The sequence below is a fragment of the Mustela lutreola genome, chromosome 11 (assembly GCF_030435805.1).
Source record: "Mustela lutreola isolate mMusLut2 chromosome 11, mMusLut2.pri, whole genome shotgun sequence".
Taxonomy (NCBI): Eukaryota; Metazoa; Chordata; class Mammalia; order Carnivora; family Mustelidae; genus Mustela; species Mustela lutreola.
The window spans coordinates 47,368,203-47,384,109 of record NC_081300.1 but is presented as its reverse complement, the minus strand read 5'-3'; the positions used below and the strand labels follow the sequence as shown (position 1 = coordinate 47,384,109).

Genomic DNA, 15,907 nt, shown 5'->3' with positions numbered 1-15,907 from the left:
ACTGGTCATCATGAGTCCTTGTCACGTGGGATTTGATATTGAATCATCCAGGGACGTTTCTCAGTTCTTTACTGTGCATGTGTAAATGATGATGAATCATGTTTGGTTATTAAAGAAGAATTACGAAATCTGAATTCTCGATACTTTTCCCCTTCTTGGGAGGACATTTTCATGGATTGTTCTCGACTTCCCCCTTCCTCTTTATAGGGGTTATCAGTGGGACAAGAGCGTTTATTCCTTTGTCATTTAACCACAGTTGAATAAACATTTACCGATTTTCTGATGGCATTGTCCTTGCCCACTGGTGTTTTCTCCATTTGCAGGTCCTGCTCCTGTGACCAGCCAGTCTCCTGTCCCGTGCAAACTCTGTATCCTTTACAAAGGCTTTGCCACTGGGCACGGAAGGGAAGCTCTTGCCCCCTTTTATACTGGTGTCTGAGAGAGGTCCTATGGCCTTGGCCTTTTTAGCTGTGGATGATCTAAAGGCTTGGGAGCCTCCAGGGGACCTTTCCTCACCACCCAGGGCCAAGGAGCCTCTGCAAGTAGGGGGCGGGGCGGGCAGTGCCGATCAGAACGGGGGCTTGTCTTTTCTTCCTGGTTTACCATTTCCTATAACACGTAGATTCTTCATCCTGGATTGTCTTTCAACCCGACATCATCATCAGTGCAAGCCAAGGTGGGTCAGAGGGGCGGTCGCTAAGTTAGACAGTACTTGTTGGCTTGGGATGACAGAAGTAGCCAGTGCTGTTTTCAAGATGAATCTGAGAGATGACCACTCCCTTCATCCCCAAAGTGGGAGAATTCGTCACTTTATATGCTTTATTATTGTTTTATCCTGAGCTTATTGTTTTTAAAATTAATAGCAAAGAATGGCCATTCCCCTACTTTTGGCCCATTCCACTCTGTCCATTCTGAAAAGCCAGACCCTATAGCATGGTGCACAAGACCGTCCCTGCCCTGTCCCGACCCCCCACCTCCCCCTCCACACCCGCGTGTGCCTGAGCCCTTTTCTGTTCTGGCTGCACAGAGAGGTATGCTCCTGCTTCCCACGGTGCTGGGGAGGCTTCTTTGGGATGCTAGTGGTCTTCCTGGTAGCCCCCCAGCCCCTGTATCTTCCATTAGAGGACGTCCTATATCTGTCTTCAGGCATCCGTGAACTCTCCTGTCTCAGCTCCTGGGATTCTCAGGGCGAGAATTAGCCCTGGTGCCCCTGAGAGCCACTTCTCTCGTCTCCGTCTAGTTCTGAGCAGCTGTGGGAGAATCGAGAAGGGGATCGCTTAGATCATATTTAAAGCAGTGTTAAATTCTCTAGTGGAACCCCAGTTGAGAAAGGCAGTATGCATGTTTGGGAAAGTCATGGATTGGTGAATGATGAATTACAAAATTCCCTTGGGATCCTCCGGAGTTAACTTTTGACTGAAGAACCACTGTGGAGGGAACCAAAGTATAGGACCCAGGTTCATGCCACACGTTAACATCTTTTTAAACCTTCAAGGCTAAAAAGGGGGTTAGGTATAGGGATGGAACTGCTCTGAGTCACCCCCACCATTGCCCCCCACCCCACGTCCGTTTTGGAGCTACACCATTGATGTCCCAGTGATCAGAGAGGGTCACCTCAGCGTAAGAAGCCATTGAGCATGCACCTGTAGTGTGGCTGTCAGTCCTTCTGTTAGGTGTAGCCTGTGTGTCCTAAGCTGCACTTGGTAAGATCAGGGTCGTATCAGTGCTGTGCAGGATGCCCCCCCCCCCACCATGAATGTTTCAAGGGAACCACCTTTTGGGCTTTTGTTCCGATTTGCATCCTGTATGAACTGTGCTGCCTCTTCCACCCAGGCTACCTCTGGAACCTCCAAGTGAAGCTTCAGCCCATTGTAAACCTCTTACCAGATAAAGGAAGACTGATGGACTTTCTTCTCCAGAGAAAGGAGTGCAAGATGGTGATCCTGTCTGTCTGTTCGCAGAGTAAGCAGACCAGTCCTCTCCGCTCAGTCTGGATTTCAGGGTTGGGACTGTGCTGCCCACACCTTTCCTTGGGAGCTGGGCCACATTTTTGTGTCTTGTGCACAGCCTGGTCCTTCATTTGAAGGATGGATCATTTAACCCCCTGGAAAGGTGATGAAATCGCAACGTGACTTGTAGTTACTTGGGGACGATAGCTAGATAGGATGGTGCCAGGTGAGAGCAACCCAGACGCCACTGGGGCATCTGAGGGTTAGGGCCCTGCCATCCCCAGCCTAAAAACAGACATTTTCCAGAATCCAAGTCCCTCACTACAGAGATCTCTGAGCACTTTCTGCTGAAACCGTCCATAGCTACTTTTTCTAGTCCCTGGGAGGGGCTGGTGAGTGAATTCTAGGCTTCAGGTCTCAGAACGATTCCATTTCTCTGGATGCCCACTGGAGGTAGGTTTGCCCTGATGGCCCTTTGAGGTTAGTTCTTTCTGTCCCAGCAGCACGTTTGTGTTCCGAATGGACGTAAACTTGGCTGACCTGTGTGAACCTTCTTTCCAGTGCTGAGTGAGTCCGACAGAGCCACATTACCTGTGATTGCCACAGTTTTTGACAAGCTCAATCACGAGTATAAGAAGTACCTGGATGCGGAGCAGAGCTACACAACGGTAAGCTGTGTGGGGTCCTCTCCACCCTTCCCCCGTGTTTCCTGAGGAGGAGGCAGGACACCACTGAGGCCTGCGGGCTGAGGGGGCATGGTGGCTGCAGTTGAGGGGCAGCTGCTGGTCTGCACGGCTGTGGGAAGCAGGATAGCTGCTCCCCATGGGTTTCTGTGCAACCCTGCTCTGGCTCCCAGGCTTCTTCAGCCCTGGCCCTTGCTAGTTGGAGCCTCTCAGGGCCTGCTATAGCTCCACGTGACCTGCGCTGGGCAGACTGCCTTAGAGTCAGGTGAAGCAGTGCAGCGTGTCACAAAGCTCTCCCCGTCTGTGGCATTCGGGGAGGGCTTACTTATCACTCGGACATCCAGACAGTTTTATACGTGGTCTTCATTTACCACAGGATCAGGACTTTATTAAAAAAGGACGCCATTCTGTTTTTATTAGGTAACAAACATCAGAAATCTGTGATTCGTATAGGGATTTTAGGTTTAAGAAAATGTGTCTCAAAAGGAAGCAGACTTACACCTTCGCCTTTTAGTTCCATTCACGAACAGTAGCATGTTTTCAAGACGACCACCTCTGCCTTCCCCAACCCTGCCTCAGCCTGCACGGGAGAAATCATTTTGTCCAAGTACCAATGTGCCACCTTCTGCTCCCATTTGAGGTGCACAGGGTCTAGAAATCGAGGCTTCTGGGCTAATCGAGAAGATGGTTCAGGTCACATTTGCCAATGTGTCATTCAGGCACTAGAAGCCGGGCAGAGCCGGAGCAGCCCGCTTCTCAGGAGGCCGGTGCGGACGCAGGCGGTGATCGATCAGTCCGACATGTACACCCACGTCCTGTCCGTGTTCACGGAGAAGAAGGTGAGTGACGGGGCCTCTGGAGAGCTTGGTTTGCGGGGAGCTGAGGAAAGGAGTAGAACTCAGAATGCCATTAGACCAACTGGAGGTATCTCCGGTGAAGACCTAGTGCTAGTAGTTTGACTTCCAATATTCAGGCCAGAACGTGACTGTGGATGGGGAAGGTTCTGGATCTGTGCAAAACCAGCAAAACAGAACCGTGGGCCAGATTCATGTGGAAACGAGGGGTGGAGAAATCAGCTGCAGGCGACCCCCTCGCGAGTCCTCAGTGTTTTCAAGACTTTTTTCTTTTCCTCCGTAGGACATGCCTCATAAGTTCGTGATCGCCGTCCTGATGGAGTATATTCGCTCGCTCAACCAGTTTCAGATCACAGTACAGGTACCTTCCAGTCAGCAGGTGTGGTCCCAAGTTAGAGGAGCAGGGGCCGCACACCAGACCCAGGATGTGGAGTGACTTTCCCGACACTACCGTGTTGTCCTGAGGTGGGAGGAGGGCATTCCGTCAGGTGTCCTGTGGACGGGACAGAAATCTGTCCCCTTCCTCGTGGAAACACGTACTCAGTCCTTAGAACAGCTTGGGTCCTTGGCCCTGTAGCCTCTCCTCTGGTGCAGGTGGGGGACTGGGAAATGTGCTGTCCTCCCGTCTGTCCTCAGCACTACTTACACGAGCTTGTCATCAAGACGCTGGTCCAGCACAACCTCTTCTACATGCTGCATCAGTTCCTGCAGTACCACGTCCTCAGCGACTCCAAGCCTTTGGTATGCGGCCCCCGTTTCTGTTCGTGGGCTTCAGGACTTCACGTTTAACCTCCTAACGTTTGATGCTGAAGCCAGTTTGAAAATGTGTCTTTCAGGCTTGTTTGCTCTTATCCCTAGAAAGTTTCTACCCTCCTGCCCACCAGCTGTCTCTGGACATGCTGAAGGTAACTCTTGCCACAGCCGCGTTCGGAACTGTGTGCCTATCTGTTCCTGTCTCGGCACTTACAGGACCTCTCTCCCTCCCTCCCAGCGACTGTCCACCGCCAACGACGAAATCGTGGAGGTGCTTCTTTCCAAACACCAGGTGTTGGCCGCCTTGCGGTTCATCCGGGGCATTGGCGGCCATGACAACATTTCTGCACGAAAATTTTTAGATGCCGCGAAACAGACTGAAGACAACATGCTTTTCTATACTATATTTCGATTTTTTGAACAGCGAAACCAGCGTTTGCGAGGGAACCCTAACTTCACACCAGGTGAGGCTGTGGTGGCCGTGAGAGCAGGGAGTGAACAGACTGGCAGTAGCAGGAGCAGGCTGGCGGCCGGGACTTTCTGGGGGCCCTTCTAAGAACTCCTGGGTTACCTTTCTTAGAAACAAAATGCCATCTGCCCGTGGAATCTGAATCCTGCTCCGGAACTTGCAGCTAATGCACTTCTGGTGTGGCCCATGCCACTGATCTGAGAATGCCACTTTCTGAGGAAGCAGGGATAGGACGGGAAATGGTGACAGGAAACCGCGACTAAGGCATGTCACATGGCCTGGGGCTTACCACTGTTGGTCTTAGGAAGCCTAGGCTAATCTTAGCTCTTTGTCTCCCAAGTTATGAAACCTCAGGCAACTAGCTTCTTTAGGATGGGGAAGGAGCATGTGAGGTTGCATCAGGCCCCCCGGTAACCCGTGTGGGGTGGCACTGCCAGGACAGGCAAGCCACTCGTGTCTCAAAGCAGGTGGCAGTTTGCTGGGGTTGTGAAGGTGCCCAACAGCCCTGGCAGAAGCTGTATAAATAAAAAGGACAACTCAGCAGCTTAGGAAAACAAGTGTTTTATGAAAGAAAATAAGTTAAAACCCCACCATCCATATCTATGAGCTGTGAAGCGTTCATTCTCTTGTTTTCCTCTTTTTGTGCCACATCTGATGAAATCTGTATTTCCTTTATAGGAGAACACTGTGAAGAACATGTTGCTTTTTTCAAACAGGTTTTTGGAGACCAAGCTCTAATGAGGCCTACAACATTCTGAAATCACTTGCTAGGTTTTTTTTTTAATATATATATATAAAAATGTGTACAAAGTTAATTTATTGCATTAATAAAGCTCTTTAAACTATAAAATGTTATAGTAAAGTGTATCTACAACATCCTCAAGTGTTACTAAAAATATGGTATAGAACTTGTGTGATGGCTTACTCCAAAAACAAAGGAAAAACATTGCATTGATTGGCCTTTAAAAAGTGTCAGAGAGCAGATCCCACTCAGCCTCACTAGCATCCCCTCCGTCTGCCGAGATGAGGGCTCGTTCCCCAAGACCGTGGAGGGCCCTTTGGCGTCTTGGAGCTGCCTTCGATTAGGTAATACTGCTTCACACGTCAGCTTGTGGTCCGGAGTTGAAAGCACTAGGGCTGAAGCTGCTGCTGTTCGAGCCTGCTCTCCGCATCCGCCCTGACGACATGGTAACTGTCCCACAGTAAGCCCACCGACCCACACAGTTCAAAGTCCCCACACCTCGCAAGAGGCTAGAAATTTAGGAGCTGTTCTCGCTCTGTACCTTTGTATCGCTCTTGAGTGGCCAAACTTTTGGCTTTATTTATGGATGGGCCTGTGAGGGATTTAAAAAAAAACAAACTTCAGAATCATTTCTTCAGGAGAAATGGCAATCAGGTCGTTGTATTACAGTACAAACTTCCTATCCCCCAGAGATTAATACCCCCTCCCCGCAAACGCCTCAGCTTCTTACAAAGCTCTGAGACAGCCAGTTGGTCCTGCATTCTCCTTCCAACCCCACCTCATTTACGGAAGCTGAAATGGCCAGAGAAGTAAAAAAATCTTAAGGGCAGTCTTGAAACAAGTCCTCAGCAAGGCCCGTGAGTCAGGGAATGAGAGTTGCTCTGTGGCACTGCTGGGACTTGCCCGGCGGCCGAGTCACTCCAGCAGCCACCCCTCTCGGGCAGCGGGGAGCCCCCAGGGACGCGGCCATGCAAGCGCCTTCCCCATCTGACTTCGGGGCCTTGTGCAGCAGCCAAGTGGAGCCTCCAGAAAAAGCATTAGCAGCTTACTAATGAAGCTGTTTGGACCACCATGAAATTCCTAGTCCAGATTTTTTTCCTTTCACAATTTTTTTTTAAGTACCATTTAAGAATGCTTCTAGATCTCTTTTCCCTTAGTCACATGCTTTCTCCATCCACTTATCTCAGAACAAGAATGCTTACCTATGTAGCTGAGTAAGACAGGGAGGAATATCAAGCCATGGGTGGCTCCCAGTAAGACCATAGCCAGATACATCCTGAAGTAGAATATCTGGAAGATCTGAGACTTGGCAAACGCCAGCACCACAATCCCTCCAAATTTTGTTAGTGTGATTCCACTGAACACCTGAAAGAAGAGACAGCATTGGAAAGCGCTTACCAACCTGCTCTAATTCAACACATCCTCACAGCGATTTCTTGATGGGCAAGGCCCAAAGCAATGGGTTGAACCCCAGCTTTTAGTTACTGACAAGCAGGACTACATTCTACCTAAAATTGATTTGCTGCTTACAGACCTGGGGGAAAAAAAAAATAGAAGAGTAAAAGCTGTGTATTCTGCATGGACAATGGACTCTGTCTTTAAACAGCTTTCCTTACACTTAGATGAAAACTATTAAGGACTTTCTAGAGCAGCAAAAAACTGGCTGAGAGGCAGAAGCAGGCTATGGAGTTGAACTAAGAAGATTCTCCTGGCTCTGAGGGCCCCAGCTCCCTGGGTGCCAACACATGTGCTCAAATCGAACCTCTCCGTTCTCTTCCTGCTTCACGGTCTGTAAAGGTTTCACTGAAGAGAACGGTTCTAAAGAACTTCAGGATTTAGCTATTCATGAAATGCCTGAAGACGTGTCACTCTTGCGAGTGGCTAAGTAACTCAAATTCTCTTTTCCCTATGGACTTTTTTAGTCTCTGAGAAGTTGACGAGCTGGGCACCCCGTGCAGAAATCTTTGGCCAGGCTACTTACGGAGCTGCCCATGTGAGAGAGCGCCTCTTCGGCCCGTTCCACGCGGCTGCCCTTCGTGCTCACTGTGAACGCTCTTGTGATGTGGCTGCAGAACTCCACGGAAATGCCACAGCTCTGAAAGAGAGTCTCCCGTTACGACTGCCCTCTTGTGGCTGAAAATCCTAGCAGCAGGCACTCCTCTCCCAGGATCTGGTATGCCGGGCACCACAGGTGGCCCAGGAACCCTAAGCATCCCTTTTACCTTGTAACACCGAGCACCCTGGCAGTGCATGCCCACTGAAGGTGCACCGGGCAACTCGTGGGACCCTTGAGCACCCAGACGCCACTTCTCTAAAGCAGATCTGCTTGTTTTAGGGGGACTTGTGGAACCCTCATAAGATTACCCCTACCCCTCAAGAGTCAGCACCCCTCAGATTTGCTTTAGCTGGGCCTCCCTGCCGCTTTCCCGAAAACAGTGTTCATACTGTAAGTACAGACACGCTGCTATTTTAGTAGTTTTTCAAATGCTCCTATCTTCAAGACTATCAAAAAGCACCTGGCAATTGCATGAGAAGTGAAAGGTACTGGTAGTGAATTCCACTGGGAAGGAGCATTTTTTTCTAAAAAGTGAACATCTTCTCATTGGGCTACATGTTTTTGCAGACCCTTTGGGACAGAAGTTCCAGGCAAAATACCCCCGTGACACCACGGAGTCACACTTCCATTGTTCTCTGTACTATCCAGGTCCCCACTCCATTAGCACTCATCCCACCTTTCCATGAGCAAGAGCTGGCCTTGGTCCTTCACCCCAAGAAACAGTTCACAGAAGTGACACGGGAGGCAGGAGCCAACTGAGCAGGCCAGGACTCACCATAACCAAATTGACCAAGGAAACTGCATTCAGACTGATGCCCCAGAGCCACATGACGCCAAACATGTTGACCAAGATCATGGCGATGGTGACACACATGATCACTGCAGACCACAGTTCACAGCCCAGGAGAACCAGGGTCACCAAGAAGATGGCTCCCAGGGACACACTGAGATTAAAGATCGTGTCATCGATAATGGTCAGGTACTGTTCGTAGAAGACATAGAACACACTGGAGAAAAGAGCAGAAGGTTCTGTTATAGCTCGTGCTTGCTTCTGGAAGCTTTTTTTCATCCTGCCACTACTGCAGAACCAACTACTCTGAGTCATCCCTTGCATAAAAACTCCCTGTTTTTGTGAGACTCCTCTATAGTAATTCAAATGAACCTCTGACCACTGACACCTACAAAAGGGCCTAATAGTGATCCAAAATGTGTATTTTATATAAAGTTTTTGTTCATAAGCTCAACCTCTTCACTTCATAGGCATTTACAGAGTATTTCATGGAATGTTGAAAACACAAGTCCTGATCTATCCTGAGAATTACCTCAGACCAAATGAGATCTGTGTGGGGCCTAAGGAGAAAAATGCTTTTTTGGCAAAGTTAGTCAGCTCTTCTCAGGAATTAGGACATCCATTCTGAGAACTTCTTTGGCAGAAAAACAGGCTGTCCTACTGTCAAGAATGGGTCAGAACCCCTCTGAGCAAGATCACAGGGGTGGGGAAAACCACCTGTTTCTTCTACTTTATAGGAGAAAAACCCCAACAAACAAAAATGAAAAACCTCCATAAAGACCCCATGTTCCAGGGAACTGGAAGTCAGGGGCGGCGAGCAGCTACCGATCAGGAACGTCTGCTCCGCCCTCTCAGTGAAGCCTGGTCCCCCGGTACCGCACCCTCCCACCCACGGTGCTGCTTGAAGTGTGTCTTTCTTCGGATGGTGAGCTCTAGCTCACAGATCAGATTTTGTGCGTGCAGCACTCAGACCTTGGGGGGTGCTGCAGACCCTGGCCTTCCTTGCTCCGATGCTATTTCCCCTGATATTCTTTGCTTCTGCTCACGATGGAGAAGGTGTCAGAACGAAAGCCAAGGATCAGCTTCCCATCAGGAAAGCCCTCAGGCTGTGGGCCCTAACCCAAGACACCTCGTTTATAAAATTCAAACTACCTGTACGGGAACACACGGTAACCGCTTCCTTCGAGGCCCATGGTTTTGGTGATGTTGCCGGCGATGAGGATGGCTTTTCTCATGGCATCAGTAAAGTCAGCAGAGGTCTGAAGCACAGTGTGGTAGGTCATGAAGTATGTGGCGCCGACAGCCGTGTCATTGCCGAGGATGTTAACGGCTGAACTGTAAGCAGCATGTCCCCTATGGGAAGACTCAGTGGTGTTAGGGAGGCCACAGAAAGTCCCTGCAGACCGCGAGCATGCAAGGTGAACTGGAATCACCTGACCCTGGGCTCAGAGGTCAGACCAGCTCTAGATTTCAGGGACAGGGGAGGAAGGCCCCGTGCAAGGGACGGTGAAGGTTTTAGCTTATTCTCTCACTTTTGGTTGTTTTGGTGCAGAGGTGCTCTTGTTTGGGTATCTGTGTTCTGCTGCGGTGTTTGCTCGGCAGTGCTGTGTAACGGGGCGGGAAAGGACAAGGGCCCCGGAGTCCATGGCCGTGAGGCGGGTCTCGGCCCCGCCCCGTATTAGCCAAGGAACCCTGGGCGGTGGGACTGAATCTGGGCTGCGGTGTCCTCTGGCACCTCCTCACAAGCTGTGTGGTAAGGGCGGCGACGTGGGTGAGGGGCCTGGCGCACGATGGCACGTAGGAGGCTCCCCGTAAGTGGTGGCTGTTGCTTTCCTACAAGCTGGATGTACCCGGGTTTGTTTTATGTAGGCCAAAGCGTTCAGTGGGCAAGCAGACCACGCTGCAAGATTCGCTTTTATCTTTAGGCACAGTCTTTCCTCTGTACCAAATACAGGTCTCCAAGCACAGCCACGATACACAGGACTGACGGATAGGAGTTTGGTTGAATTACGTATTAGGAAAAACAGGGAAGTCCAGGGTTTGCCTAACATACATGAGAACACTCTTCTTGCTCCTACAAAAGGTTCTGAATCCTCCCACCCCCGACTCCCAGCCTTCTTCCCTATTTCTGGGCCCAGATGCCCTGCCTCCACACAGCTAATCAGCTGCCCGCCTAGATGGGGGCGTGCGACAGCCCCGAACCTCAGAGCCAGACAGGCTGGCAAGATTGGCCGGGCTGCAGGAATCTGAGCCTTGGTCCAGGATGGCGTGACCGAGCAGAGAAGCTGTCCCTGACCCCAGGACGGATGTGAACACATTCTGAAATGCCACACGTCCCTGCTCCCCTACTGTCCTGCTAGACGCTGGCACAGCCCTCGGCAGCCATTCACGCAGCCAGGAGAGCCAGGACAAGAGGCCAAGAGGGAGGGAGACACGCTCAAGCCAGGATGAGATCAGCTGGAGAGGCTGAGAAGCTCTCCTTATGGGTGTATGAGGTTTTTCTGCTCTCACAGAAGACCCGGTGGTGGGGCGCGTGGGGAGGGGAAGAAAGGGACCCTCCCCATACAGCTGCCCCGACCCCAGCCCTCGGCTAGCTGTCCCGCACAAAATAACCGGAAGTGGGCACGTCTCTGAGCGGCTCCACAGCACTTACCCTTTGCCGCACTTGGGGTTCGGGTTATCAGAAAGGAACATGGGCAGGAATCTCATGAAGTCTTCCCCTTGAGGCCTCTGTTTGCCCTCTGGGGTTAGAGGTCTGCAGCGGCCACAGGCAGGGTCAACCACTAGCACAGATACAGAGGGGCCCAGATGAGAAGAACGAGGTTCCAGATGTTATCTGAAAACACTTAAGGATCTAAGGGGAATTTTCCTTGATCTTTTCCTGACCCCGAAGCTCCAGAGCTTCCAACACACGGGATTTTCACGGTCTAATCCGTCTGACATTCTATCTTCATCTGGGGCAGGCTGTATAAACTTTCTTCCCTGAAATAGGTGGCCTGTTTGGAGGATGACTCTGATTGGTATTATCAGAATCCAAGGCTTCCATGATTTTACCAAGAAAACTCGAGGACAACCTCAACACTCCTAACAAAACTGCAGGGCAACGGTGATAACAATGGGAAGCACTCCGCGAGACGCAGCCAGATCCCAACCAAGAGATGCTATTAGTGGTGTCGGGAGAAGAGAACCCGGAAGACTCTGAAAACCAGAGTCCCCTGACCGGGGCTCTGTTTGGCCTGCAGCCCTGTGGTGGGGGTCGGAGGGAGGCTGAACAACACGACACCCTTCAGAGAACATGGCGGAGCAGAGAGATGGCAACCAAGGAAAAGGGACTGGTGCCAGTATAAACTGAGGTGAAATGCAAAGGAGTTATAAATTATAATGCCACAAGTCTTCAGAGAAAAGAGAAAAATCTGGAAAAGGAGATGAAAGTACCTGAGGCATTGCAGAAGCGATCCGTGCCGTTGTAGACTCTACAGCAAGAAGACTGAGGCTTGACCCAATCAAAATAATCATCGATCCAGGACGAGGGGGCAAAGCCTATTCGGGTACTGGTGAGAAGGAGGGAGAAGTTACTGACTTGCTCCGCAGGGGGGAGGTCTCAGATTCAGTCCTTTTTCTCGAAACCTAACTTCGCTTTCTAGATGTTACACTGCTGCCCAAAGAACAGACTTCATCACCACTTAACGGAAAACCCTTCCAGATAGGAGCTGCTCAATTAGTCCTTCTAAAGCTTTTGCTGAGGTAAAGCTAGAGTTAGCATGATTCTGAGCAACACATTTTCTAAACAAATCTATCCTGAGTGAGCCATGTCAGGCCCAGGCGGCCGGCGGCCGGGGGCCCCTTCCGGCTGCTTCTGCGGCAGGACCAGAACGCCGGGTGGTACTGACTAGTTGTCCAGCTGAGCCGCGGTGAAGATCTGTTGCACCAGGGAGTCGTTATTGCAGCCCATGCCCCCGCACACCATGTTCTGCCCTTTCAGGGAGCTGTAGTCGTGCCCTTCCTCCAGGACGAAGTACACAGGTGGGCCCGCATGCAGGTATCTGAGCGACCTGAAGTAATCCAGCACGTAGGAGTCCTGCATGAGCGATCAGAACGGGACACAGTGGGAATGTGCTGACGAGCTCAGGTGAGGGGACGGCTAAGGATGGAGACAGCACTGGGATGCTGCTGACCGAGACGGCCCCAGCCCGGATGCAGACCGTCCCCCGCACCCGAGCCAGCTCCCGGCTCCTCACGTCCCCGCACCCAAGGTGCTTCTCTGGCAGGCCCACCGCCAGGAGGGCACCTTACAAGGTGAGAGGCTCGCTGCTCTATTTCTCTGTACCCTCCTCACCCCGAGAGTTTCATGTGCTAAGATGGGCCCCATGCGGGCTCCACGGCAGTTCTTGTAACCTGGGGAACCAGCCGCCACATGGCGTTTAGAAGCAGGCATTCGCCCAGAACAACTGCATGCAAGTTTTGGAAAATATATTTGTACCTTTGGCTAAACAACTAAAAGAGAAAAGCAGCTTACATCGGGCATGGAGAGAGACTGATCCAATCCAATTTCCACTTTGTTCAGCACCGCAATACTGAAGGACAGGACACCCACAAATACCGCTATCTGGAATAAAAAGTGAGCTGTAAGGCAGGGACTGCTTCGTGCATGGCAGCTTAAGAACATAAATAAGATCTTCCACACGTGAAACATGGGACTGTCCCCAACCGAAAAGTTTACATGCCATGTTAAGGTAGAGAGCAGGGTTCCTGGCTGAGAGGACAGCATCTAGTCAAACTCCCTGGGTTTAAATCCTGGCTCCAGGATTTGAGTGACCCTGGGGAAGTCACTTAATTAACCTCTCTCAGCTTCTACTTCCTCATCAGTAACACACGAAAAATAAAAGATGTATAACATAAGACGGTTTTGTGGGTTAGATGAGAAAATCTGCGGACAATCCAGATTCAGCATTGTACCCAATATTCAGTGTTTGTTAAATGTTAAGTGTTACTATTATTGGAGACGAAGTCATGTTCCTTTATTAGAGCAGTGATCGGTCATCACTGCTGGCTATCTCCAGTGGATCACCTCAGAAAGCTCTCACACTCTTGCTGGGGACTCGGGATGGTGGGTGGTGTGCGGGGGAGGCTTGTGGCACTGTAACGGGGCAGCGTGAGGAGAGAGTTGTGGCAGGACAGTTCCGTGTATCAACTGCAGTGGTGGTCACTGCCACTCTGCATGGGATGAGGGGACTCAGAACTCGACACACACACGTGCCCATGTCAAATTCCTGGTTTTGACGCTGAACTATATTTGTGTAAGACCACAGGGAGAAGCTGGGTTGATGGGTACCTGGGTCATTTCTGTACTATCTTCTTGACTTTCTATGAATCTATAATTACTTCAAAATAAAAACTTGCTTATACTGACTACTAAAAGCTAGCTAGAAAAATATTTTATGTACTTGTACATATTTGCTTTTGCATTTTGCATATATACTTAACAACTGTCAGATTTTCCTTCCCACGCTGGTTTCTTTCTTTTTTAAAGATTTTATTTATTTACTTTAGAAAGAAGCATGTGTGCAAGCAGGGGGGAGGAGCGGGGGAGAAGGACGAGCAGAATCCGCTCTGAGCACAGAGCCCAACACAGGGCTCGAACCCATGACCCTGAGATCATGACCTGAGCTGAAATCAAGAGTTGAACGTTTAACCGAATGAGCCATGCAGGTGCTTCACCCAAGCTCCTTTCTTAGAAGGCATGTGATAAAACTGTTTTTGGAGAAAAATGAGGAAAACCACAGACAAACTCATACCACAATAGGTCGCATCCAATCCTTAAGCAGAAGTGGAGAATAGGAGTTTTTGAAGAACCGAAACAGGCAGCTTTCTGAGGTCTGGACACTAGTTCCATCTTCAGAGCCTCTGACACAGCAAAGGACATCCAGACGATGTTTCTGAGAGGACAAAGAAGGACAAAGGTCACACTCTCCGGCTGCTTCACTTGGATTCTAGGCTGTAAACAGACTGCCATCCTGACAACAACTTACCTCTTGACGCTTGATGTCTAACCCCAAGAGACTCACAAAACATGTGATCTGAAGAAGGAAGTCAATGAGGACGGCCATCCCGGCGAACAGGGAGAAAGTGTGAACGGCTGGCATCTTTGACAGCGCCCCTGCAGGGGGAGAGAAGCTGCCCCGTCACGTCCACTTACAGCAGGGGACTCCCTGCGGGTCTCACCCTCACGTGCACACAGGAACGCAAGGAGCTAGAACAGACTGAAGCCACGAGAAGACCCACGCTTCCCACAACCCCCCCAGAGGAGTGCCACAGAAATATTTTCTCTCGGCTATTAGATCAACAGTATTAGTCTCCCACTTCTGACACAGTTAGATGAGGGCGCTCCCAGTCAGAAGTATTGGGTTAACACCCAGAGACTGCAAACTAGCAGCCCACAGGCCAGATTATATCCTGTATGGTCCACATTAGATCAATTCATTTTAGGATGAAAACACATTTCTTTTTTTTTTTTTTTTTTTAAAGAAGCCAATATTTAACAATGAGACCCAACACAAAAATCTAGATTCACAGCTTCATTTAAAAAAAGAAACTGGACCTAGCAGCACTGGGCCAGCAACACATAACTGTCCTTTCTAGACCTGTGCCTTCTGCTCCTACAGTTCCCCCAGAGTCACTCCAATCATGAAGCACAGTGTCAGCTGCTATTATCACCACATTTTCTGATGAGAAAACAAGAGAAAGTAACTTTCTCTGCACTTGTACCCATCAAAAGGAAGTGTAAGGACCACAGGCTTGAAAGCACAGTGCTCTATGGAAATGAAGACAGCATCCTGGGTCTGTTCTGAAAGACCGCAGCCTTCATGAGCCTACAGTCGCCCCATGTGAACAGCTCATGGAGGCATTTCCATCTGTGGCCCACGGATCCCATTTCTAACCTAGCTTCCTGCTCTGAAGACGCACTCGGTTGTCTCATCCCACACAGCAGACAAGGGGGCAGACAGCCCTGTGAGTAAGGCTGCATGGTGATTTCTCCACAGGAAAGAAACACAGAAAGCGCTGGTTTCTGTTCCAGCTCATTCTGGCTCCTTGTAGCAAGGGGAGGTCCAAGGACCTCTGCTCATTAACGAGGCTGCTTCCCTGAGGGTTTGTGCGGACAAAGAGGAATGTGAGTGTGGTGTTGGCCAGGCTCCTGTGGGACGCAGGAATGTCATTATCAAAGATCCACATTTGCCACAGATGCCAAAAAGGGGAAGCAGCAGAGAAGTTCAAGGTTATCTGTCCGTCTGGACCCCAACATCAACACTAACGTGAAACAACATGAGAAAGTGGAGGGGTGCTGAGCGGCTTAGCTAGTTAAGCAGCTGACTCTTGATTTCTGCTCAGGTCATGATCTCAGGGTCATGAGATCAGGTGCCGCATCGGGCTCTGCGCTGGGCGTGGAGCCTGAAGATTCAATCTCTCTCCCTCTGCCCCTCCCCCCAACCCCCCAAAAGAAAAGAGGGCACTTCCAAAATGATATCCAAGATACTGCCACTGATTTTCCCTGTGGTCCACTCTGATACTTTCTGATTACAGAATAAGCTTAAACAAGGAAGTAACATGATGGGA

The 15,907-nt window shown here is 50.2% G+C and overlaps 2 protein-coding genes across 3 annotated transcripts in view; one reads left to right on the top strand and one right to left on the bottom strand.

Annotated features, from left to right (window-relative positions):
- The window catches only part of RMC1 (regulator of MON1-CCZ1), a 28,046-nt gene extending 13,591 nt beyond the window's left edge, over positions 1-14,455 (top strand). The window contains exons 11-21 of one of the 2 annotated variants that reach the window (XR_009346154.1): positions 324-368; positions 623-676; positions 1,834-1,962; positions 2,511-2,617; positions 3,352-3,471; positions 3,770-3,847; positions 4,123-4,227; positions 4,323-4,391; positions 4,478-4,703; positions 5,387-7,623; positions 8,155-14,455. Coding sequence is in view for 1 of the 2 variants with exons in the window: in XM_059140868.1 (XP_058996851.1) it covers positions 324-368; positions 623-676; positions 1,834-1,962; positions 2,511-2,617; positions 3,352-3,471; positions 3,770-3,847; positions 4,123-4,227; positions 4,323-4,391; positions 4,478-4,703; positions 5,387-5,466 (1,013 nt within the window). In the remaining variant the exon portion in view is untranslated. Of the gene's footprint in view, positions 1-323; positions 369-622; positions 677-1,833; positions 1,963-2,510; positions 2,618-3,351; positions 3,472-3,769; positions 3,848-4,122; positions 4,228-4,322; positions 4,392-4,477; positions 4,704-5,386 lie in introns of both variants that reach the window. The other variant, XM_059140868.1, reaches the window with a different exon arrangement.
- The window catches only part of NPC1 (NPC intracellular cholesterol transporter 1), a 48,428-nt gene continuing 37,774 nt past the window's right edge, over positions 5,254-15,907 (bottom strand). Inside the window, exons 15-25 of the mRNA XM_059140866.1 lie at positions 14,326-14,453; positions 14,092-14,232; positions 12,813-12,902; positions 12,187-12,374; positions 11,732-11,847; positions 10,950-11,079; positions 9,449-9,649; positions 8,282-8,513; positions 7,432-7,545; positions 6,653-6,815; positions 5,254-6,042 (exon numbers count right to left, since the gene is read on the bottom strand). Coding sequence (XP_058996849.1) covers positions 5,960-6,042; positions 6,653-6,815; positions 7,432-7,545; positions 8,282-8,513; positions 9,449-9,649; positions 10,950-11,079; positions 11,732-11,847; positions 12,187-12,374; positions 12,813-12,902; positions 14,092-14,232; positions 14,326-14,453 — 1,586 coding nt within the window. The 3' untranslated portion in view covers positions 5,254-5,959. The remainder of the gene's footprint in view (positions 6,043-6,652; positions 6,816-7,431; positions 7,546-8,281; positions 8,514-9,448; positions 9,650-10,949; positions 11,080-11,731; positions 11,848-12,186; positions 12,375-12,812; positions 12,903-14,091; positions 14,233-14,325; positions 14,454-15,907) is intronic.